Source organism: Salvelinus alpinus, chromosome 11, assembly GCF_045679555.1.
Source record: "Salvelinus alpinus chromosome 11, SLU_Salpinus.1, whole genome shotgun sequence".
In the NCBI taxonomy this organism is placed as follows: Eukaryota; Metazoa; Chordata; class Actinopteri; order Salmoniformes; family Salmonidae; genus Salvelinus; species Salvelinus alpinus.
Genome location: NC_092096.1, coordinates 19,164,399 through 19,187,330, shown reverse-complemented (window position 1 = coordinate 19,187,330; position 22,932 = coordinate 19,164,399). Strand labels below are relative to the sequence as shown.

The 22,932-nt window shown below is 42.6% G+C and overlaps 2 protein-coding genes across 3 annotated transcripts; both read right to left on the bottom strand.

Moving 5' to 3' along the window:
• Nucleotides 1-33: 33 nt before the first annotated feature.
• On the bottom strand, nt 34-9,187 carry LOC139533692 (gastrula zinc finger protein XlCGF57.1-like). Of its 2 annotated transcripts, none has more exons than XM_071331980.1 (2): nt 8,896-9,187; nt 34-2,800 (listed from the first exon to the last, which is right to left on the bottom strand). In XM_071331980.1, exons 1-2 carry the CDS (start codon nt 9,059-9,061, stop codon nt 1,521-1,523), a joined length of 1,446 nt encoding a protein of 481 aa, XP_071188081.1. In that variant the 5' UTR covers nt 9,062-9,187; the 3' UTR covers nt 34-1,520. The 2 variants fall into 2 exon arrangements, with proteins under 2 accessions (XP_071188081.1, XP_071188082.1); XM_071331981.1 differs by lacking the exon at nt 8,896-9,187 and adding an exon at nt 2,891-4,111.
• A 1,554-nt stretch (nt 9,188-10,741) lies between these two features.
• Nucleotides 10,742-22,445, bottom strand: LOC139533689 (gastrula zinc finger protein XlCGF57.1-like). Its single transcript, XM_071331976.1, has 2 exons — nt 21,256-22,445; nt 10,742-17,784 (listed from the first exon to the last, which is right to left on the bottom strand). Exons 1-2 carry the CDS (start codon nt 21,419-21,421, stop codon nt 16,193-16,195), a joined length of 1,758 nt encoding a protein of 585 aa, XP_071188077.1. The 5' UTR covers nt 21,422-22,445; the 3' UTR covers nt 10,742-16,192.
• Nucleotides 22,446-22,932: the final 487 nt, after the last annotated feature.

The following is a 22,932-nucleotide window of genomic DNA, read 5'->3' as shown; positions in this document are numbered from 1 at the left end:
TGTATGTATAGAATGACTATGTCCTCCTTTGGAGAGCATTTAAAGGACTAATGCAGCCGTTTTTATCTTAATATCAAATCATTTCTGGGTTACAATTCAGTACCTTACTGTGATTTTGACCATTTTAAATGAAAACAAATAAGTAACGACAGCATTTGCTTACCAAACTGTATGTTTTTCACACTGTTCTATTTAGAAATTGGCAAGACAAACTGACAGCCACAACCAACCATAGACATATAATCCATAGATGGTAGTTCATATTCAAGTCAAGACTGCCAGCCATTGCTAGTGTACCCATGAGTTTAACAGTCAAATTGACAGGGTCAGAGGTCACAAAACCCTTCTATGGATTATGTCTATGGCCACAACACAACAAGCTGTTCCACACATAGAATAAGGAGCGATAAGCACACCAAAGACGGCATTAACGATAAGTAATCAAAAAAAGACAGCACTTCTAAAAGCCTATTTCACAACATAGTCTGATGAATTTGAAAGATCAATTTTCTTTCATTTTGATTTCTTCACAAATGAAAATGTGGCACTGACTCGCACACGGGTTGATTTTTCAGCATTGTCTCAAGAGTTTGGCGTTCGACTAACCATGTGGGACGTGCAAGCGCAGCTACAAGCCTGCTAGAGTTAGTGGCAGGCGGACAAGCAATATCCACTGTCATAGTACGGATGAAGCCTGAGCTGGAATGTGAAGCTAACTGAAGCTGGTTAGCTTTAGAAAACCCTGAGTTGATTTAGCTTGCTTCGTAGTATGCCACTCAGATGTTAAGAATCTAATACTGATTTACAGTCACCTTGGACCCCACAGTACACACCATCTATTCTATGACATCCCCTTGTGGTCAGATCAGTTTAGCATGGTCCTGTTTGGCTATAATACAGTGTGTGTGTTTCAATGTGTTTAGTAATGGGTAACAGTGTTGATTCATTTAACATTATACCCACATACCCTCATAGGTATGTGGAGAATGAACTGAAATGACTAACAAGTTAGACCTACAGGGCTACTGCGATCACATCTCCAACAGTGTCATCTAGTGGGGAGAAAATAAGCATCATCACTGAGTTCATTAGCAGTGCCATTGTCAGAGGAGAAGGCACTTGTCACATGACCTGAAAAGGTATTTTCCTCTAAAAAGCCTTGGAAAGTGTTGAGACTAGAAACCTCATTATGTGACCTCCATCTGTCCCTCCAGACAGATGTAAAGTAGCTAGGCCCTCCATGTAGACCAGAGAGTAACAGAGTGGAGAAACAGCAGGTTACCAATAGAATAGATCAGAAAACAGAGGAACTTTAATCCTGAAGCATGGAGAGCAGGTCCCTAGGAGAGGTATCATCGTGTCGTCCTCCACCAACCAATAGATGTGAGTCTATGAACATGTACTCAGAATATTGTCCACATCCTGCCTTTTTATTCTCATCTTGTGACTGAATAGATCTTTGTCCTAGTTTTTGTTCTTCTTTCAGTTTTCATCCTGTTTTCTTCATTTCAGGATGTTTTTCACATGTTAGACTTTTGAGTGAAGCTTTTCCCACGGTCATCACAGCTAAAAGGTTTCTCTCCTGTGTGAGTCAGTTCATGCTTCCTTAGGGTCCCCTTCTGACTGAAGCTTTTCCCACAGTCTCCACAGATAAATGGTTTCTCTCCTGTGTGAGTCAGTTCATGCTTCCTTAGGGTCCCCTTCTGACTGAAGCTTTTCCCACAGTCATCACAGAGAAATGGTTTCTCTCCTGTGTGAGTCAGTTTATGCTTCCTAAGGTTCCCTTTCAAATTGAAGCTTTTCCCACAATCACCACAGAGAAATAATTTCTCTCCTGTGTGAGTCCGTATATGCCTACTTAAGTCCCCCTTCTGATAGAAGCTTTTCCCACATTCTCCACAGATAAATGGTTTCTCTCCTGTGTGAGTCAGTTTATGCTTCCTTAGGGTCCACTTCTGATTGAAGCTTTTCCCACAGTCACCACACTTAAATGATTTATCTCCCATGTGAGTCTTGATGTGCTTGGACAGATCCCCTTTGAGTGTGAAGGTCTTGCCACAAACAGGGCTGGTGTAGGGTTTCCCACTGTGACAGAGTCGGACATGGGCCTTTAGTTTACAGGTGGAGTTGTAGTTTATTTTGCAGAAGCGACATTCACTGGGCCTCTTAAAGAGAGTCACATGCCTCTGCAGGTCAGCTTTCATTGCAAACATTTCGCCACAGTCACGGCAGCGGTGAGTTTTTCTAGACATGGTGCTGGGTTTGAAACAGTGTTCCACCATTGACTGGTTTGGATCCAATGATGGGCTTGGATCCAATGACGGACTGGAATCCAATGGTGGGTTGGGATCCAATGATGGGCTGCTGTCAAGTGCTGCTGGGCCGCTGCTCACGGCTGAGCTTTGGCCTGAGGTATTGTTTTGATTATCTGGAGGGTCACAGGGAATGTAGAGACCCTTAAGGTGGGTCACAGTAACAAAAGGTGTGAGATCCACTTGTTTAGGGTCACTCTCTCTGTTCTCCACAGTCTGTGTTTGGGGAGAAGTGAAGGGCTGAAGTGGGTCCTCCTGATCACATTCACTTTTCACACAGGAGGGAGTGAATTTGAACTCTATGATATCAGCCTCCAGCCCTTGAAGCTGCTCTTCCTCCTGACTGGTCCTGAGTTCCTCCTGCTCCTCTTTAATCTGTGGAAGCTCTGGGTTCTCCTGCCCCAGACTGGGGCTCCACTCCTGCTCACAGTGCTGCTGCTCAGGGGTAACCTCCTCTTCAGAGACACCGAGAGATAGCTGCAAGGAGTCTGGAGGAAAGGAGAGAGGAGCAGAGGTTAGCTTTTAGACATCAGGGTTGGGATCAATTCGAAGTTGAAACTAGAATCCTTAGTTACTACCTAAAATGATTTGATGGTCAGTCCTTGCAGCCATAGCTCGGTCTGTTGAGAGTGGGTTCATTTCTCCAGGCTCATCATCAACTTTTTACCAAAACAGAGGCAAAGCTAGAGTCCTTTCAATTAAGGACTCTAGCTTTAAGTAGATTAATGAAGTAAACAAACATTCCAATTCAATAATTGAACAACTAGAATCTACTATCAATTACTTCTCAATAAACTGAAGATGTACGGTATTAGCAAAGATGGTTTGGTATGAAGAGATGTAGAAACCGCTTCTTAAAAATAAATCCCCGATCCCGCATGTAGGCGATGTCATGGCGACGTTAGCTAGCTAAGCGCATGTGCAGACACACGTCATTGGGGTCTAACCAGGGCTACGTTCAGTACATAAAAACGTAATAAAACGTCGCTGTACTGAGCGACCAGTTGAAAAACGGGGATGGGTTGGTTTGTGGGTTCAAAATGTACCGCTGCCCTTTAAATACATCACTCATTGCTTCAAGATACACCGTGGCACACCCACCGAACGGAAGAAACGTATCTCAAAGTCTGTCAAGAACGTACAATAACGTTTTGGGAAAACTTGTCGTTTAGTACAAACCGTTCCGCAACGTAGCAAACGAACTGAACGCACCCCAGGGGAGAACGACTGCACATTGAAGCCATGGAAGTTCAAGGCCAACCACGGTACTGCAGGCATTGTTATCAGAACAGGATCCCCCGTCATAGTGAATAGAAAAATGGCGATCTCCATGGTAAATCTTTCTGTAAATAAAAAATGTTTTAAGACAATCATTGTGCCAATAATTGACTTTAATACACCAGATGTGTGTCCTTGAACCAATTGTTTTTAAATCGCACAAACAATAAGTTAAGTAGCCTGCAGTACCTATTTACTCAATGACAGGCAGCACTGAGCTAGCCTGCAACGTCACTTCCTGGAGTAGCTCAAACTGCTCATGTTGTCTCCATGAGACTAAATCTTAAACTACTTCATTTGGCTTCATATGCACTGTTGAGTCTTCACATAGGAATTAATGGTGTCACGTGATCGTCAATTCATATAGATGGGTTGGCTGACGTCGTCACGAAAAGATGTGCGTGCATCGATGTGTCCGGAAGCCGTGCTTTGTCAAGATTTTGAACAGTCAGATAGCTAGCAAAAAATTACAAGAAGCTTGCCATGTGAGGAATCATAGTTGGATCGTTTCAGCTAGTTGTATCTTGTTCTTGATACCAGGTCTTGTTTTGAGGTGTTTTAATTTGTCATGATAATATGGCTAAAATGATCAAGCTAGCTAACCAACAACTGTTACGATGTATGCTGAACATCATGTAAAGTGGTGGTCCCATGTTTCATGAGCTGAAATAAAAGATCCCAGAAATGTTCCATACACACAAAAAGCTTTTCTCTCAAATTATTATTATTTCTCCTTTGCCAAGAATCCATCCACCTGGCAGGTGTGGCATATCAAGAAGCAAAAAACACAATTACACAGGTGCACCTTGTGCTGGGGACAATAAAAGGTCACACAACACAAAGCCACAGATGACACGTTTTGAGTGAACGTGCAATTGTTAGGTAAAGGCTTGTAAGCATTTCACTGTAAGGTCTGCACCTGTTGTATTTGTTAGGTAAAGGCTTGTAAGCATTTCACTGTAAGGTCTGCACCTGTTGTATTTGGCGCATGTGACAAATAACATTTGATTTGAATTGACATGCTGACTGCAGGAATGTCCACCAGAGTTATTGCCAGATAATTGAACATTCAATTCCCTACCATAAACTGCCTGCCTGTGTTTTAGAGAATTTGGCATTACATCCAACGAGACTAAAAACCGCAGACCACATGTAACCCTGCCAGCCCAGGACCTCCACATCCGGTTTCCTCACCAGAGGGATTGTCTGAGACCAGCCACCCGGATCGCTGATGAAACTGAGGAGTGTTTCTGTCTGTAATGAAGCCCTTTGTGGGGAGAAACTAATTCCGATTGGCTGGGCCTGGCTCCCAAGTGGGTGGGGCTATGCCCTCCCAGGCTCACCCATGGCTGCACCGCTGCCCAGTTGTGAAATCCATAGATTAGGGCCTAATGAATTTATTTAAATTGACTGATTTCCTTATATGAACTGTAACTCAGTGAAATTGCTGCATGTTGCATTTATATTTTTGTTCAGTATAAAGTTGAAGTCGGAAGTTTACATACATCTTAGCCAAATACATTTAAACTCAGTTTTTCACAATTCCTGACATTTAATCCCAGTAAAAAAATCCCTGTTTTAGGTCAGTTAGGATCACCACTATTTTAAGAATGTGAAATGTCAGAATAATAGTAGAGAGAATGATTTATTTCAGTTTTTATTTCTTTCATCACATTCCCAGTGGGTCAGAAGTTTACATACTCTCAATTAGTATTTGGTAGCATTGCCTTTAAATTGTTTAACTTGGGTCAAATGTTTTAGGGTAGCCTTCCACAAGCTTCCCTTAATAAATTGGGTGAATTTTGGCCCATTCCTCCTAACAGAGCTGGTGTAACTGAGTCGGGTTTGTAGGCCTCCTTGCTCGCACACGCTTTTTCAGTTCTGCCCACAAATTTTCTATAGGATTGAGGTCAGGGCTTTGTGATGGCCACTCCAATACCTTGACTTTGTTGTCCTTAAGCCATTTTGCCACAACTTTGGAAGTATGCTTGGGGTCATTGTCCATTTGGAAGACCCATTTGCGACCAAGCTTTAACCTCCTGACTGATGTCTTGAGATGTTGCTTCAATATATCCACATAATTGTCCTGCCTCATGATGCCATCTATTTTGTGAAGTGCACCAATCCCTCCTGCAGCAAAGCACCCCCCCAACATGATGCTGCCACCCCCGTGCTTCACGGTTGGGATGGTGTTCTTTGGCTTGCAAGCCTCCCCCTTTTTCCTCTAAACATAAATGATGGTCATTATGGCCAAATAGTTATATTTTTGTTTCATCAGACCAGAGGACATTTCTCAAAAAAGTACGATCTTTGTCCTCATGTGCAGTTGCAATCCGTAATCTGGCTTTTATATGGCGGCTTTGGAGCAGTGGCTTCTTCCTTGCTGAGTGGCTTTTCAGGTTATGTCGATATAGGACTCGTTTTACTGTGGATAAAGATACTTTTGTACCTATATCTTTTGTACTTTCCTCCAGCATCGTCACAAGGTCCATTGCTGTTGTTCTGGGATTGATTTACACTTTTTGCACCAAAGTACATTCATCTCTAGGAGACAGAACGTGTCTCCTTCCTGAGCGGTATGACGGCTGCGTGGTCCCATGGTGTTTATACTTGCGTACTATTGTTTGTACAGATGAATGTGGTACCTTCAGGCATTTGGAAACTGCTCCCAAGGATGAACCAGACTTGTGGAGGTCTACAATTTTTTTTCTGAGGTCTTGGCTGATTTCTTTTGACTTTACTATGATGTCAAGCAAAGAGGCACTGAGTTGGAAGGTAGGCCTTGAAATACATCCACAGGTACACCTCCAATTGACTCAAATTATGTCCATTAGCCTATCAGAAGCTTCTAAAGCCATGACATTTTCTGGAATTTTCCAAGCTGTTTCAACGGCACAGTCAATGTAGTGTATATAAACTTCTGACCCGCTGGAATTGTGATACAGTGATTTATAAGTGAAATAATCTGTCTGTAAACAATTGTTGGAAAAATTACTTGTGTCATGCACAAAATAGATGTCCTAACCGACTTGCCAAAACTATAGTTTGTTAACAAGAAATGTGTGGAGTGGTTGAAAAACAAGTTTTAATGACTCCAACCTAAGTGTATGTAAACTTCCGACTTCAACTGTAGGTTCTGCCTTTAGAAATTCACTTCTCAAACCTGGCCTGGTCTGCGGTTTCCACTAATTGCCACAGTTGAAATTGGCTATATTGTAAAAAAGTATGCAAACAAAAATCTGCCTAATTTAAGGTTAGGTTTAAAATCCCATTTTAAATCAGAAAAATTGTAGAAATGGGCGGGGTTTATGACTTTGTGGCTGTGGTAACTAGTGACGACACTGGGGCCTCATTTATAAACATGGCGGACACACAAAATCTCCCCCAAAAAGAGTGTGCCAGTTTACACAAAAGTTGGCATTTATAAAAACTGAATTTGACATGAGAATGTGCTTATCGTCCCACACATTTTAGAACATGCATATGCACCGTTTCGAGTGGTTTAAGTATTTCATTACAATTATTGTAAAAGTAGCCTAGTTGTAGCCTGGAAGTGGTGTTGAAGAACCAGTATGAGGCACTGTTTCCTCTGGTTAAAAAACTACATATCCCAGGGCAGTGATTGAGGACATTGTCCTGTGTAGGGTGCAGTCTTTCAGCTGGGATGTTAAATGGGTGTCCTGACTCTTTGGTCACTAAAGATCCCATGACACTTATCATAGAGTAGGGGTGTCAATTATTGGCTAAAAGCCACAATCTGGCAACCTAATCATCTACAGCTTCCCATTGGCTCATTCATCTCCTCTGTAACTATTCCCCAGGTTGTTGCTGTAAACGAGAATTGTGTTTTCAGTTAATTTACCTGGTGATGGCACTTATTCAAAATAATAACATGATTCTCTGTTAGTGGAGATCAATTTTTTTCTTCATCTTTCCATTGTAATAGTGTATTTTTTTATTTAACCTTTATTTAACTAGGCAAGTCAGTTAAGAACAAATTCTTATTTACAATGATGGCCTACTCCGGCCAAACCCGGGCGACGCTGGGCCAGTTATGCGCCGCCCGATGGGACTCCCAATCACGGCCGGATGTGATACAGCCTGATAAATTAGGCATCTATTTACTATTTTATTTCCATGATCATTGCAGAATACATTTCTTTCCTTTTCGGACTGTGATGGTTTCATACTCGCGAAGTAGCCTATAGGCCTACAAACGTCCCATCACTCATTTAAGTGGAACCACTTTACAGTAGTAAATACATCAACTATTTGAAGTATTTTGCTCCATGTGATCTGAAGCGCATTAACGATAGAACAGAAGGGTCATCTTTCCCATTTCTGTTTATTTTGTCTTAAGTAAACAATATTTAATTTATAAACATAATACATATTTTCATAATCATTGCAGAATATCCCACGCCACTTTTTCTGGCCATGATGCGTCCATATTCCCGAAGAAGCTTTAGCTTGCAGCAAATGACCACGCCCATCTCATTTAAATAGTATCTAATAGAGCCTGTATCCAAAGGGGGTGTGGTTTATAACAGTCAGTAGAATTTAACAGGTGAACAGAGTTGATATTTTACTTTGACGTGTGTAGGTTATAGGGCCTTCCACTGTAACGAGCCATTATTGTATAGTTTTACATTGTCTAGTCTGTCCACTCCAAAACAATGTTTCAGAATTCGCGGGCAGTGCAGAATATTTATGTTCGGGAAAAAGTCATCGCAAATCATTAGGCTATTGAATTCAAACGATCTGTTTACAGGTCCACAACAATTTGCAATTGTAGTTCTTTCAGAAACGGTCAAATATAGCAAATGTCACTGTAAAAGTTTTAAACAGTCTGCCAACACCTCCAGAGACATTTGATCAAGTTCGCCGTTGCTATATTTCCTTTAAACGGCCTTTTGGCCTAATTCCAATACTTCCAAAGTATACAGCGAATGAGCGCGTTAAAAAACGATGAATGATGGGCGTTTTTCAGCCATAGTTTTAATGCTCGTTCACGCGCGCAGTTTCAGGACGGGTCTGATTTATAATGGCAAACAGGCGTGCGCCAAGTTTATAAATCTTAATATTTGTGTAATTGCGCAGTCTTTTCAGAAATGGCGCATGCAGATATGTAATGTGTAACGTTAGCGACTGTTATGAGGCCCCTGGTCTGCCGAACCTGCTTTGGAAGTCTCGCGATGTTGGGCCTCGGGTTTTAGAAACTGGTAATAGTTCAAACATATTGAAATGGTGATCACTGAAAACAGTTTATTTATTGAGCAGAACTGCTAGTGATCTACATACGAACCTATGTTACATCGTTGTATAATCGGTGTGATCCGCAGCAGTCCACGTAGCCGATCATTCTCCTCCTGGTAGTCCACTACGGTTTGCTCAATTGCCCCGAAAATCTCCACAGCAGCCGCAGTTAAACGCTCATTTAAAAACACACGAAACGACTGGAGTTTAGACATGTTGCAGTGGACTGAGAGTTGGGTACTCAGCTAGTATGTCTTCGTCCACGAGGAAAGAATGGTGGTAACAAACAAAACAAACCCGCTCCCAATTTTACTTCCGCATTGTCTTTTTCTGTTTTTATCAGCGGATGGCGCAGCCCATGTGGGTGTTTTTTTTTTTTATACACACCAATGAAATGGAAATAGATAAGTACATGTGGGGGAACAGTTACATTAAGTAATAGGGTGGTCTCGGGTTATCCTTTATTATTTCATGAACTGAATTGAAAGACTTGCAACGGCTTGGAACAGCGTGCACTTAACCGGAGAATGCAGTTATCAAGACATGATATTGAAATGGGGCTGAAAATGCGTTTAAAACAGAGTTTGCATGTGTATAAAATGCACTTGCACGACAGTGCCCCCTCAGCATTATGTTGTACCCTCTACTCTCTCTCTACTACACCTCCTAGTATCCCTGTCGAGTGAGATGGACGTCAGTGTTCTGGTAACAGTATAACTTCCTCCACTGTCCATTTCCCCATACTGGGCTCGAACCAGTGATCCTCTGATCACAAACACACGTGACTGCCCTACTTGACAACATACCAACTGTTTGAGCTATGGAAAAACACTAAACTAGCTGAGGAGTGAGTTTAAGGTATGTTTTTAACTCCATTACACACCGAGATAAATACAGTTTCAAGTTGGATATTCAACGGATATTCCGCTTTCAAACCTCAATAGCTTTCAAACCACAGACTCCAAATAAGTGTCATGTTGGAAAAATAGCGCACAACATTGCACAGGTCTTATTTTCACGATTTGGACATTCATTTCAATAGCTCTTTGGTCATGTGACCTACTTGACTCAAACAAGGTTCAGAATGTCCACTAACTACCCTTCGATATTGTAAACCCTTTATTTTGTCCATTTTCATCTCACACGATTTTACATGAATTTTTCTAAATTTCAAAAGCTCCTTGGTCATGTGACCTAGTGACATCAAACAAGGTTCAGAATCCACTGACTATGCCTTCATATCGCACACTCTGATGTTTGTCTACTTTCATCTCATGCTATTAGACTTAAATCTGTAAGCTTTACAGGCCATCTACACCAAAAAATATATATATTTTTTTTACCTAATTGTCACATAACAGCTAACCATTCATTATTGAAAATATAACTATCAAACATGCATTACAAAGACCCCACAGTTGAAGGTGTCCTGCTGCATGGTGTGAGTTATTTCCCCTTCTTTCCACTTTATGTCCGCCCAGTCGTCTTTTCCATGGCAGGGTCTTCTCATTTTGAAGTACTCTCTTTTTTATGTAAACATAATGGAATTCTGATTAGTTATAGGCAAATGAATACACAAGCCACATTTGTATGCTGTATTCCTTATCACTATAATCTAGTAGTAATTTAGTAGTAGAGGTAATTTCCTTTATGCCTCATTCTACACACAGCCTAAATTATAGGCACTGAACCATTTACAGGACAATAATAAAAGTAGCATATAGGATCCAACCCTATCAGTGTGAATACATGTAGAGCGTTTGTAGACTTTAAGAAAAAAATATGAAGTGACAGTTTCATCAGTACGTGCTTAAAGAAAGTCATATCACAAAGATCACAGATGACAGTGCCCACCAAATCTATGACCAATAGAGAATGAATTGTAAGCACCAAAGTGTGTTTGTCAAAATTATATTTGAAAATGTCAATTGTTGAACATAATACTTCTATTTGCAATAGCAATTTATGATATATGCAGTTGAGGAAGATTCCATGTACCAACACTACATGTAGGATGGACATAAGACATTCCCACATATAGTATTTTTTTTATTTAACCAGGTAGGCCAGTTGACAACGAGTTCTCATTTACATCTGCGACCTGGCCAAGATAAAGCAAAGCAGTGTGACACAAAGAACAACACAGAGTTACACATGGAATAAACAAACGTACAGTCAATAACACAAAAGAAAAGTCTATATACAGTGTGTGCAAATGAAGTAAGATTAGGGAGGTAATGTTGTGGCGAAATCCTGCACTTAAGTGCACTGCCACTTTAAGAGCTCATGAGCAGTAGGAAGGAGGAGATAAAAGAGCTCGTTAAGCTCTATTGGGAGGAGCTATTGATTGGCGCGACAGTTTTTGTTGTGTGCTATGCTGCAGAGTTTTCTTTTGTTTGTCTTCAGCGTATGTGGTTGTACAGTGTTTGGATCAATCCTCGGTGTGATCGCTCGACGACGTGGTTGTTCTCATTTGGGACCACGATGGTTATGGATCAAATGGATAAGTAGCAACATTTGTTGTGAAGCGTTCAACTACAACCCAACATACCATCGGACAGTCAGACCGGATACCTGCAACCTCAAGACCACAGCTAAGCCCTCTCTTGTTCCCTTTCTCTCTTTCTCTTCACGCTATGTTCCAGTGCTTTACACTGCAACCGACTCTATTTCCTAAGTACATTGACGTTTCATTGGAGCTGGACTAGTGTGTATATGAACACCACACATTCATACCCTCTGCACTCCTTCCCAGGAAGAAAATACAAACTATTGCAAATCCTCTGTGTGATGACTGGGTTAATTTGTTATTGTATGAAGTTGCTGTTTATTTGCTCTGCCATTATTGTTATATGAGGTATGTTTGGTGGGGTTACCAAGAATTGTGGAAGGACTGTGATGTGATGTGTGATCTATAGGGTGTGTATTCTTTTTCTCTCCGCTGGCTATCTGGTCAACAGGCTACACTCTAGGCAGTCTCTTCTGTTGATGTGTGTGGGTCTGGTAGTGGTACTCTCGCTGTTCTACTATTCTTTTCTTTCGGCAGGGTTAATACCTGCCTGGCGCCCGAACAAAATCTTCTATACCTTTCTCTAATTAATACCGCTACAATGTAACGTTCGTCTTCCTCCTCGTCTGAGGAGGAGCAAGGATCGGACCAAAATGCAGCGTGGTTTGGATACATCCCTTTTAATTATAGCAACGAAGACGACAAAACACTTGACAAATTACAAAACAATAAATGACGTGAACAGACGAACGAAAACAGTACCGTGTGGCGAACAAACACAGACACAGCAACAATCACCCACAAACAAACAGTGAGAACAGCCTACCTTAATATGGTTCTCAATCAGAGGAAACGTAAAACACCTGCCCCTGATTGAGAACCATATCAGGCTAATTGAACATGAACCCAACATAGAAACACATAACATAGAATGCGGCTGTGAAGGCTCAGGACAGACGGGCAGTTCAGACGGCGCTGGGCAGACGGATAGCGCAGGCGGCACTGGGCAGACGGATAGTGCAGGCGGCACTGGGCAGACTGACAGTGCAGGCGGCACTGGGCAGACGGCAGACTCTGGCCGGCTGAGGCGCACAGTAGGCCTAGTGCGTGGTGCCGGAACTGGTGGTACCGGGCTAAGGACACGCACCTTAAGGCTAGTGCGGGGAGCAGCAACAGGGCGCACAGGGCTCTGGAGACGCACAGGAGGCTTGGTGCGTGGTGTAGGCACTGGTGGTAATGGGCTGGAGACACGCAACACAGGGCTAGTGCGTGGAGGAGGAACAGGGCTCTGGAGACACACAGGAAGCCTGGTGCGTGGTGTTGGCACTGGTGGTACTGGGCTGGGGCGGGGAGGTGGCGCCGGATATACCGGACCGTGCAGGCGTACTGGCTCCCTTGAGCACCGAGCCTGCCCAACCTTACCTGGTTGAATGCTCCCCGTAGCCCGACCAGTGCGGGGAGGTGGAATAACCCGCACTGGACTGTGTTGGCGAACCGGGGACACCATGCGTAAGGCTGGTGCCATGTATGCCGGCCCGAGGAGACGCACTGGAGACCAGACGCGTTGAGCCGGCTTCATGGCACCTGGCTCAATGCTCAATCTAGCCCGGCCAGTGCGGGGAGGTGGAATAACCCGCACCAGGCTAAGCACACGTACAGGAGACACCGTGCGCTTTACCGCATAACACGGTGTCTGCCCGTACTTTCGCTCTCCACGGTAAGCTCGGGGAGTTGGCGCAGGTCTCCTACCTGACTTCGCCACACTCCCTTGTAGCCACCCCCCAAGAAATTTTTGGGCTTGACTCACAGGCTTCCAGCCTCGCTTCCGTGCTGCCTCCTCATACCACCGCCTCTCGGCTTTAGCTGCCTCCAGCTCTTCACGAGGGCGGCGATATTCTCCAGGTTGTGCCCAGGGTCCCTTACCGTCCAGAATTTCCTCCCATGTCCAGAAATCCTGCGATCGCCGCTGCTGCTTTTTCCCACGCTGCTTTGTTCTTGGTTGATGGGTGATTCTGTAACGTTCGTCTTCCTCCTCATCTGAGGAGGAGCAAGGATCGGACCAAAATGCAGCGTGGTTTGGATACATCCCTTTTAATTATAGCAACGAAGACGACAAAACAGTTGACAAATTACAAAACAATAAATGACGTGAACAAACGAACGAAAACAGTACCGCGTGGCGAACAAACACAGACAAGGCAACAATCACCCACAAACAAACAGTGAGAACAGCCTACCTTAATATGGTTCTCAATCAGAGGAAACGTAAAACACCTGCCCCTGATTGAGAACCATATCAGGCTAATTGAACATGAACCCAACATAAAAACACATAACATTGAATGCCCACCCAGCTCACGTCCTGACCAACTAAACAAAGACAAAACAAAGGAAATAAGGTCAGGAACGTGACAGGTATGGCAATAAATAGGCCGCAGTGGGGAAATAATTACAATTTCGCAAATAAACACTGGAGTGATAGATGTGCAGAATATTAATGTGCAAGTAGAGATACTGGAGTGCAAAGATAATAAAAAATATAAATAACAATATGGGGATGAGGTAGTTGGATGGGCTATTTCCAGATGGGCTATGTACAGGTGCAATGATCTGTAAGATGCTCTGACAGCTGATGCTTAAAGCTGGTGAAGAAGATATGAGTCTCTAGCTTCAGTGATTTTTGCAATTCGCTCCAGTCAATGGCAGCAGAGAACTGGTGGCCAAAGGAGGAATTGGCTTTGGGGGTGACCCGTGAAATATACCTGCTGGAGCACGTGCTACGGTTGGGTGCTGCTATGGTGACCAATGAGCTGAGATAAGGCGGGGCTTTACCTAGCAAGGACTTATAGATGACCTGGAGCCAGTGGGTTTGGCGACGAGTATGAAGCGAGGGCTAGCCAACGAGAGCATACAGGTCACAGTGGTGGGTAGTATATGGGTCTTTGGTGACGAAACAGATGGCACTGTGATAGACAGCATCCAATTTGCTGAGTAGAGTGTTGGAGGCTATTTTGTAAATGACATCGCCGAAGTCAAGGATCGGTAGGATAGTCCATTTTACGAGGATATGTTGGGCAGCATGAGTGAAGGATGTTTTTTTGCGAAATAGGAAGCTGAATCTAGATTTAACTTTGGATTGGAGATGTTTGATGTGAGTCTGGAAGGAGAGTTTACAGTCTAACCAGACACCTAGGTATTTGAAGTTGTCCACATATTCTAAGTCAGAACCGTCCAGAGTAGTGATGCTAGGCGGGCGGGCAGGTGCGAGCAGCGATCAGTTGAAGAGCATACATTTAGTTTTACTTGCATTTAAGAGCAGTTGGAGGCCAAGGAAGGAGAGGTGTATGGCATTGAAGCTTGTCTGGAGGTTAGTTAACACAGTGCCCAAAGAAGGGCCAGAAGTATACAGAATGGTGTCGTCTGCGTAGAGGTGGATCAGAGAATCACCAGCCGCAAGAGCGACATCATTGATATATACAGAGAAAAGTCGGCCCAAGAATTTAACTCTGTGGCACCCCCATAGAGACTGCCAGAGGTCCGGACAACAGGCCCTCCGATTTGACACACTGAACTCTATCTGAGAAGTAGTTGGTGAACCAGGCGAGGCAGTCATTTGAGAAACCAAGGCTGTTGAGTCTGCTGATAAAAATGCGGTGATTGACAGAGTCGAAAGTCTTGGCCAGGTCGACGGCTGCACCGTATTGTCTTTTGTCGATGGCGGTTATGATACCGTTTAGGACCTTGAGCGTGGCTGAGGTGCACCCATGACCAGCTCGGAAACCAGATTGCATAGCGGAGAAGGTACGGTGGAATTCAAAATGGTCGATGATCTGTTTGTTAACTTGGCTTTCGAAGACCTTAGAAAGGCAGGGTAGGATAGATATAGGTCTGTAACAGTTTGGGTCTAGAGTGTCTCCCCCTTTGAAGAGGGGGATGACCGCAGCAGCTTTCCAATCTTTGGGGATCTCAGACGATACGAACGAGAGGTTGAACAGGCTAATAATAGGGGTTGCAACAATTGAGGCAGATCATTTTAGAAAGAGAGGGTCCAGATTGTCTAGCCCAGCTGATTTGTAGGGGTCCAGATTTTGCAACTCTTTCAGAATATCAGGTATCTGGATTTGGGTGAAGGAGAAATGGGGGAGGCTTGGGCAAGTTGCACACTGTGGGGTGTGCAGAGCTGTTGACCGGGGTAGGGGTAGCCAGGTGGAAAGCAAGGCCAGCCGTAGAAAAATGCTTATTGAAATTCTCGATAATGGTAGATTTATCGGTGGTGACAGTGTTTCCTAGCATCAGTGCAGTGGGCAGCTGGGAGGAGGTGCTCTTATGACCGTTCAGGACCTTTAAACAAACCAACCACACTTCTCCCTGGCCAACTGGCTCATGACATCAGATCATGAAAATAAAATGTTAACATCTTCATGATCTAATTGTTATAAAATAATTCTATGTATGTTTTGTGCACAAAGTTGATGACTAAAGTCATGTCTTATTTGACATGATCACTTAGTAGACTTTTCAATATGACCCAACCTGGGATTTGAACTAACCTCTGGATTTGGGATATGCTGATCTTCCTGCTGGGCCACAAAATCTGTAGAATTTCAGAAGTCCCCTACACATTCATTACCTATAATACATCTCTGCACTTAGCAAAATAATGCCATCGGCACTGCTAATTTAGTCATCAGTTAATCTGACTATCCTCTCATAGACTTCATTTAATTATTCCAGCTATTTGTGTCTGAGCGTGTACTCTTGATCGTGTACTTATTGTCCACATCCTGACTTTTTATTGTCATCTTGTGACTAAATAGATCTTTGTCCTAATTTTCTTTCAGTTTTCATCCTGTTTTCCTCCTTTGTGGATGTTTTTAACATGCGTCAGTAAGTTAGACTTTTGATTGAAGCTTTTCCCACAATCATCACAGCTAAATGGTTTCTCTCCTGTGTGAGTCAGTTTATGGCTCTTAAGGTTCCCCTTGTGAATGAAGCTTTTCCCACAATCATCACAGCTAAATTGTTTCTCTCCTGTGTGAGTCAGTTTATGGCTCTTAAGGTTCCCCTTCTGAATGAAGCTTTTCCCACACTCATCACAGCTGAATGGTTTCCCTACTGTGTGAGTCTGGATATGTAAAGATAGTTTCCATTTCTGATTGAAGCTTTTCCCACAGTCACCACAGCTAAATGGTTTCTCTCCTGTGTGAGTCAGTGTATGCTTCTTTAGGGACCCCTTCTGATTGAAGCTTTTCCCACAGTCATCACAGCTAAATGGTTTCTCTGCTGTGTGAGTCAGTTTATGGTTCCTTAGGTTCCCCTTCTGATTGAAGCTTTTCCCACAGTCAGCACAGCTAAAGGGTTTATCTCCTGTGTGAGTAAGTATATGCTTCTTTAGGGACCCCTTCTGATTGAAGCTTTTCCCACAGTCATCACAGCTAAATGGTTTCTCTGCTGTGTGAGTCAGTTTATGGTTCCTTAGGTTCCCCTTCTGATTGAAGCTTTTCCCACAGTCAGCACAGCTAAATGGTTTATCTCCTGTGTGAGTAAGTATATGCTTCTTTAGGGACCCCTTCTGATTGAAGCTTTTCCCACAGTCACCACAGCTAAATGGCTTCTCTCCTGTGTGAATCCTCATGTGCTTGGACAGATCTCCTTTGAGTTTGAAGGTCTTGCTACAAACAGGGCAGGTGTAGGGTTTCACACTGTGACAGAGTCGGACATGGGCCTTTAGTTTACAGGTGGAGTTGTAGCGTTTTCTGCAGAAGCTGCATTCACGAAGTCTCTTCTTGAAGAGAGTCACATGCCTCTGCAGGTCAGCTTTCAAAGCAAACATTTCACCACAGTCACAGCAGTGGTGAGTTTTTCTAGACGTGGTGCTGGGTTTGATATAGTGTTCCCCCATTGATAGGTTTGGATTCAATGGTGGGCTGGGATCCAATGGAGGGCTGGGATCCAATGACAGACTGGGTTCCAATGGTGGGCTGGGATCCAATGGCGGGCTGCTGTCAAGTCCTACTGGGTCACTGCTTACAGCTGACCTGTGGCTGGAGGTATTGTTTTGATTATCTGGAGGGTCACAGGGAATGTAGAGACCCTTAAGGTGGGTCACAGTAACAAAAGGTGTGAGATCCACTTGTTTAGGGTCACGCTCTCGGTTCTCCACAGTCTGGGTTTGGGGAGAAGTGAAGGGCTGAAGTGGGTCCTCCTTATCACATTCACTTTTCACACAGGAAGGAGTGAATTTGAAATCAGCCTCCAGCCCTTGAAGCTGCTCTTCCTCCTGACTGGTCCTGAGTTCCTCCTGTTCCTCTTTAATCTGTGGAAGTTCTGGGTTCTCCTGCCCCAGACTGGGGCTCCACTCCTGCTCACAGTGCTGATGCTCAGAGGCAACTTCATCTTCAGAGACAGCGAGAGAGAGTTGCAGAGATTCTGAAGGAAAGGAGAGAGGAGCAGAGGTTATCTATACAGCTTTTAGACATCAGGGTTTTGGTCAATTAGAAGTTAAAGCTAGAATCCTTAGTTGTGCCATCGATTTTTTGACTTACAAATGAATGATATCCATTGATTCTTAAAGAATATAGCGTATAAATGCCTCGAGTTTAGTTCAACTGTCGTCCCCCATCAGAAGCCCAAATATAAGCTTGTTTGTAAATGTAAAGAAACACTATATAGCCTCAAAACATGGTTCAAACTATCATTTTGATATCATAGATGGTCAGTCCTTGCATACCTAGCTCTGTCTGTGAATTTGAGAGTGGTTCCATTTCTCCAGGCTCATCCCACACCTTTTTACCCTCACCTTCTTTTCGTGACGTCGTCAGCCAACCCATCTATATATGAATGGACAAAACCATTGATCACGTGACATCTTAATTCCTATGTGAAGACTCAATAGCGCATTTGAAACCAAATGAAGTCGTTTACGATGCGAGAGGAGGCCACGATGACGGCTTGAACAGGCACTTTTTACCTGCTGCGTCAGAAAGTAATTCTTATTATTATTGGTTTTATTTGCTCAAGATATAAGAACATTCCTGTGACTGGAATGATAAGTGGATCATTTATTTTGGCATGTCGATGCGAAGTCGTAACAAAAAGAGAAGGGAAGAAGCTAGCCATTCTATTGCTAATCAACAAGAGAGGAACGTGTTTATAGACAACTGCCAAAACTACTACTCCGTGCAAACCGCCACCCTCCAAAAAACGCAACACGGACTCTTGACATCGTGGATACCCTCTCTTTACTCATCAACTCCAGGTCTGACGCCATTGACACAATGGTAGACGCAAACACCATGGTAATCGAAGGCTTCATAAAGACGAGTCTGCATGTGGTGAAATCAAGAATGTGAAAATGAGAGTGGCTAAAGTTGAAAAGAGTATGGAAAAGGTGGAACAGAATAACAATGTCTACCATAGCCGTCTCACTGATCTGGAGCAATAAGATGGAACCTGAGACTCCACGGCGTGCCCGACGTGGAGAATGTGCGACGTGAGGCTATCCGCATCTGCCAAGAAGTTATGCCTGCAGAGAAGAACAGAGTTGGTGATAGCATCGACGGTGATGCATCACCTCGGCAAGAAAAAACTGCAAAACGATTCAAGACCAAGGGGTATCGTCATCCTCTTCACTGACAGATTCTACAGGGATGCTGTCTGGAAAGCTGCCTGGAAGACGGCGTTCCTTCAGAGCCGTGGTCTGCGTTTCGCCGAGCATCTCAGCCCGGAGGACATAGAGAGGAGGAACAAATTGTGGCCAACGATAAAGAAAGCACCAAATAAGGGAAAGGCTTCATTAACTGCACGGAAATCATTTTTTATTATCACTTTTCATATGCACTTAAAATAGTAGGCAGGTAGCCTAGTGGTTAGAGCATTGGGCCAGTAACTAAAAGGTTGCTGGATCGAATCCCTGAGCTGACAAGGTAAAAATCTGTCATTCTGCCCCTGAAAAAGGCAGTAAAACCAACTGTTCCCTAGTAGGCTGTCAATGTAAATAAGAATTTGTTTTGAACTGATTTGCCTAGTTAAATAAAAGTAGGTACCCCTTTATTAAAAGAAAAACATGTTCAGAATAGTCCCTGATTACAATAAAGAGGGTTTTATTCTCTCTAACCACAGAGAACCCTTGACTTGGTCTTGAACATCATTTTCTGTTGAGTTGAATTTCAAGATCTGGATAACAACCATCTCAGTTAATGGTACAAGCTTTTTTTCCACTTTAAGTTGACTTAAATGGTGCAGATCAAGGTTCCTTATAGCTTACGTTCACTGCTCCTATGTTTCTGACTCATCCTACAGTTGATACTTTCATGTAATCTGTCATGTTTTGTCTTTGTCTATAGTTTCTGTTAATGCTAAGGCGTTCCTAAACAATGTGAAACACAATGCCTTATTTTTATTTGCTAAAAAACTTTGCCAATATATATATATATTTTTTTAAATCAAGAGTTGCACTCTTTGATTGCCTTACCTCCCTTATCTTACCTCATTTACACACACTGTATATACACTTTTTATATTGTATTATTGACTGTATGTTTGTAAATTCCATGTGCAACTCTGTGTTGTTGTGTGTCGAACTGCTTTGCTTTATCTTGGCCAGGTCGCAGTTGTAAATGAGAACTTGTTCTCAACTGGCCTACCTGGTTAAATAAAGGTGAAATAAAATAAAATACTGAATTTCTGCTGATACCAACTTCTGGAAGTCACAGTTGGGCACTGATATGTGTCTTTCCCATGGCTCTGAACGCTCCGCTGGGGTCACTACAATAACAAATACCTTTGTTGGTAATATTTTACTCTCGGACTGTGATCACTTTGGTCACTGTATTTGTCTTGTGATGAGTTACAATGACATTACACTTAATACTGTAAACTTCTATGTGTACAAATATTGACAAAGTTCCAGTGAAACTCTGCTTTTCATCGGCAGGTTTTCTTGTCATGGTCCTTCATTTATAAGCATCATTTTTCTCCACGCATATTATATATGGAATAATCAGAACACATTGTATAAAAATACTTCTTTGTTTGTAGAATATTGGTTCCAAAAATAATATCCTATTGGTGAGCCAACTTGTAAATGCAGAGGGTCTTTCACTTAACTATAAGGAATTCTTAACACTTTACAATATCCCTGTGACACCATAATATTTTGCAATTGTTTTAGATACCATTCCCTCCAGTGTCGCATTATTATTCAGGAATGTGTTAAGTATATTTGAAACCAAATACTTTTACTTGGGTAGTATTTTACTGGGTGACTTTCACTTGAGTCAATTTCTTTTAAGGTATCTTTATTTTTACTCAAGTATGACAATTGGGTACTTTTTCCACCACTGATAATCTTTATATATACACACTTGTGTTCCCCCAAATAAAACATGTGTGGTTCAGTAAAAACGGTTAGGAAACGCAGCACACATTCAATCGAACTAAACGCACCCAGCGTTTTGAAAAGTCAGACAACCGTTAGAGTAAATTCAAATTAACGGTACATTTTATTAAACATTCTGGCTTGTACAGCTTGTGAGAGGAAATGTTCCTAACAAATGTAGCTGTAGCATCTCCTCAGAGGTGTGTAATCAGCAGCAAAGGAACAAAGTCTAATGTATTAGGCAAGGTTGGGTCAATTAGAATGTAAATCAATTCAATTGAACCAACATTCGAATTCAATTATTGAACAACTAGAATATTTATTCAATCTCAAACTGAAGATAATAAGCTAGTATTTATTTTAAATGTTTTTCCATTTAAAATTATGAATTCGAATCACTTCCTGATTCGTGACGATGTTTTTCTCCATTAATAAAACATATTGAAATGCAGATCGCTTAAAACCTAAACAGTATATTTATTGAGTTATCTACCTAGCCATCACTAGATCTACATACGAACCTATTCTACATAATTGTATCTCTGGTGTGATCCTCAGCAGTCTCCGTAGCCGATCATTCTCCTCCTGATAGTCCGCTACCGTTTGCTCAACTGCACTCAAAATCTCCACAGCAGCCGCCGTTAAACGCTCATTTAAAAACATACGAAACGACTGTAGTTTAGACATGTTTCAGTCGACTGAGAGTTGAAGAAAGAACGATGGTGACAAACACACTCCTAGTTTTATTTCCGTATTTTATTTTTCTGTTTTTAGAAGCGGGTGGAGAGCCCATAAACACAACACAGCGCCACAGTGTGGGTGGGGGGTTTTAATACAAGTTACAGACCAATTATAATGGAAATCGATAACTACGGGTGGAAACACGAAACAGTTAAAAGGAGTAATAGCGTTGTTATTAGTGTATGCTTGGGACTAATGGGACAGCGTGCACTAAACCAGAGAATGCCATTATCAAGAGTAATTATAAAGACATGCGATTGAAATGGGTTTGACAAAACACTGTAATCTACTTAACACAGAGTTTGCAAGTATTGAAAATGCACTTATCTGGAGTCGACTGAATATCATTGCTTGAGCAGCATTAGGTCAAAATGGATGAGAAATAGTCTTGGACAAATGGAAGGGGATATTTTCTGGAAAGCATATGAACAGTATAACTTTAGTCCGTCCCCTCGCGAATCAGGGACCCTCTGCACACATCAACAACAGTCACCCACGAAGCATCGTTACCCATCGCTCCACAAAAGCCGCTCTGAGATCTAGACGTATACTAGAGGTATACTACTTCAAGGTCTCAGAGCAAGTGACGTCACCGATTGAAAGGCTATTAGCGTGCACCACCACTAACTAGCTAGCCATTTCACATCGGTTACACATACATTTGTATATCTCTGTTTAATCATTACATTATGACATGAATCAAATCAGACTATACTTATATAACTTTTTTGTTTTTATTAATAAATAATTGATCTGAAACCGACAGCTGGGTTAACTGGTTGTTTAAAGAATAGCTCTGTTGCCATAGGGGAACAGGTGTGTGTGTGTGTTTGTCTGTAGCCAGCTGTGTAGCATGACGCTAAACATTTGACTGTCAACAGCAGGACTCAAGTGTTCAGCCCTGTTTCCATGACTAATGTACCAGGTTTATCATCCACCGTGTTCAGCCCTGTTTCCATGACTAATGTACCAGGCTTATCATCCACAGTGTTCAGCCCTGTTTCCTTCACTAATGTACCAGGCTAATCATCCACCGTGTTCAGCCCTGTTTCCTTCACTAATGTACCAGGCTTGTCATCCACAGTGTTCAGCTCTGTTTCCATTACTAATGTACCAGGCTTATCATCCACAGTGTTCAGCCCTGTTTCCATGACTAATGTACCAGGCTTATCATCCACAGTGTTCAGCCCTGTTTCCATGACTAATGTACAAGGCTTATCATCCACCGTGTTCAGCCCTGTTTCCATGACTAATGTACAAGGCTTATCATCCACCATGTTCAGCCCTGTTTCCATGACTAATGTACCAGGCTTATCATCCACAGTGTTCAGCCCTGTTTCCATGACTAATGTACAAGGCTTATCATCCACCATGTTCAGCCCTGTTTCCATGACTAATGTACCAGGGTTATCATCCACAGTGTTCAGCCCTGTTTCCATGACTAATGTACCAGGGTT

Bases quoted from the DNA above. Each gene is read 5' to 3' on its own strand.
- LOC139533692 (XM_071331980.1), bottom strand. From the start codon at position 9,061: ATGTCTAAACTCCAGTCGTTTCGTGTGTTTTTAAATGAGCGTTTAACT. The intron at 2,801-8,895 runs GTTCGTATGTAG...CCTTTCCTCCAG, and splicing joins TATACAACGATGTAACATAG to ACTCCTTGCAGCTATCTCTC.
- LOC139533689 (XM_071331976.1), bottom strand. From the start codon at position 21,421: ATGTCTAAACTACAGTCGTTTCGTATGTTTTTAAATGAGCGTTTAACG. The intron at 17,785-21,255 runs GTTCGTATGTAG...CCTTTCCTTCAG, and splicing joins GATACAATTATGTAGAATAG to AATCTCTGCAACTCTCTCTC.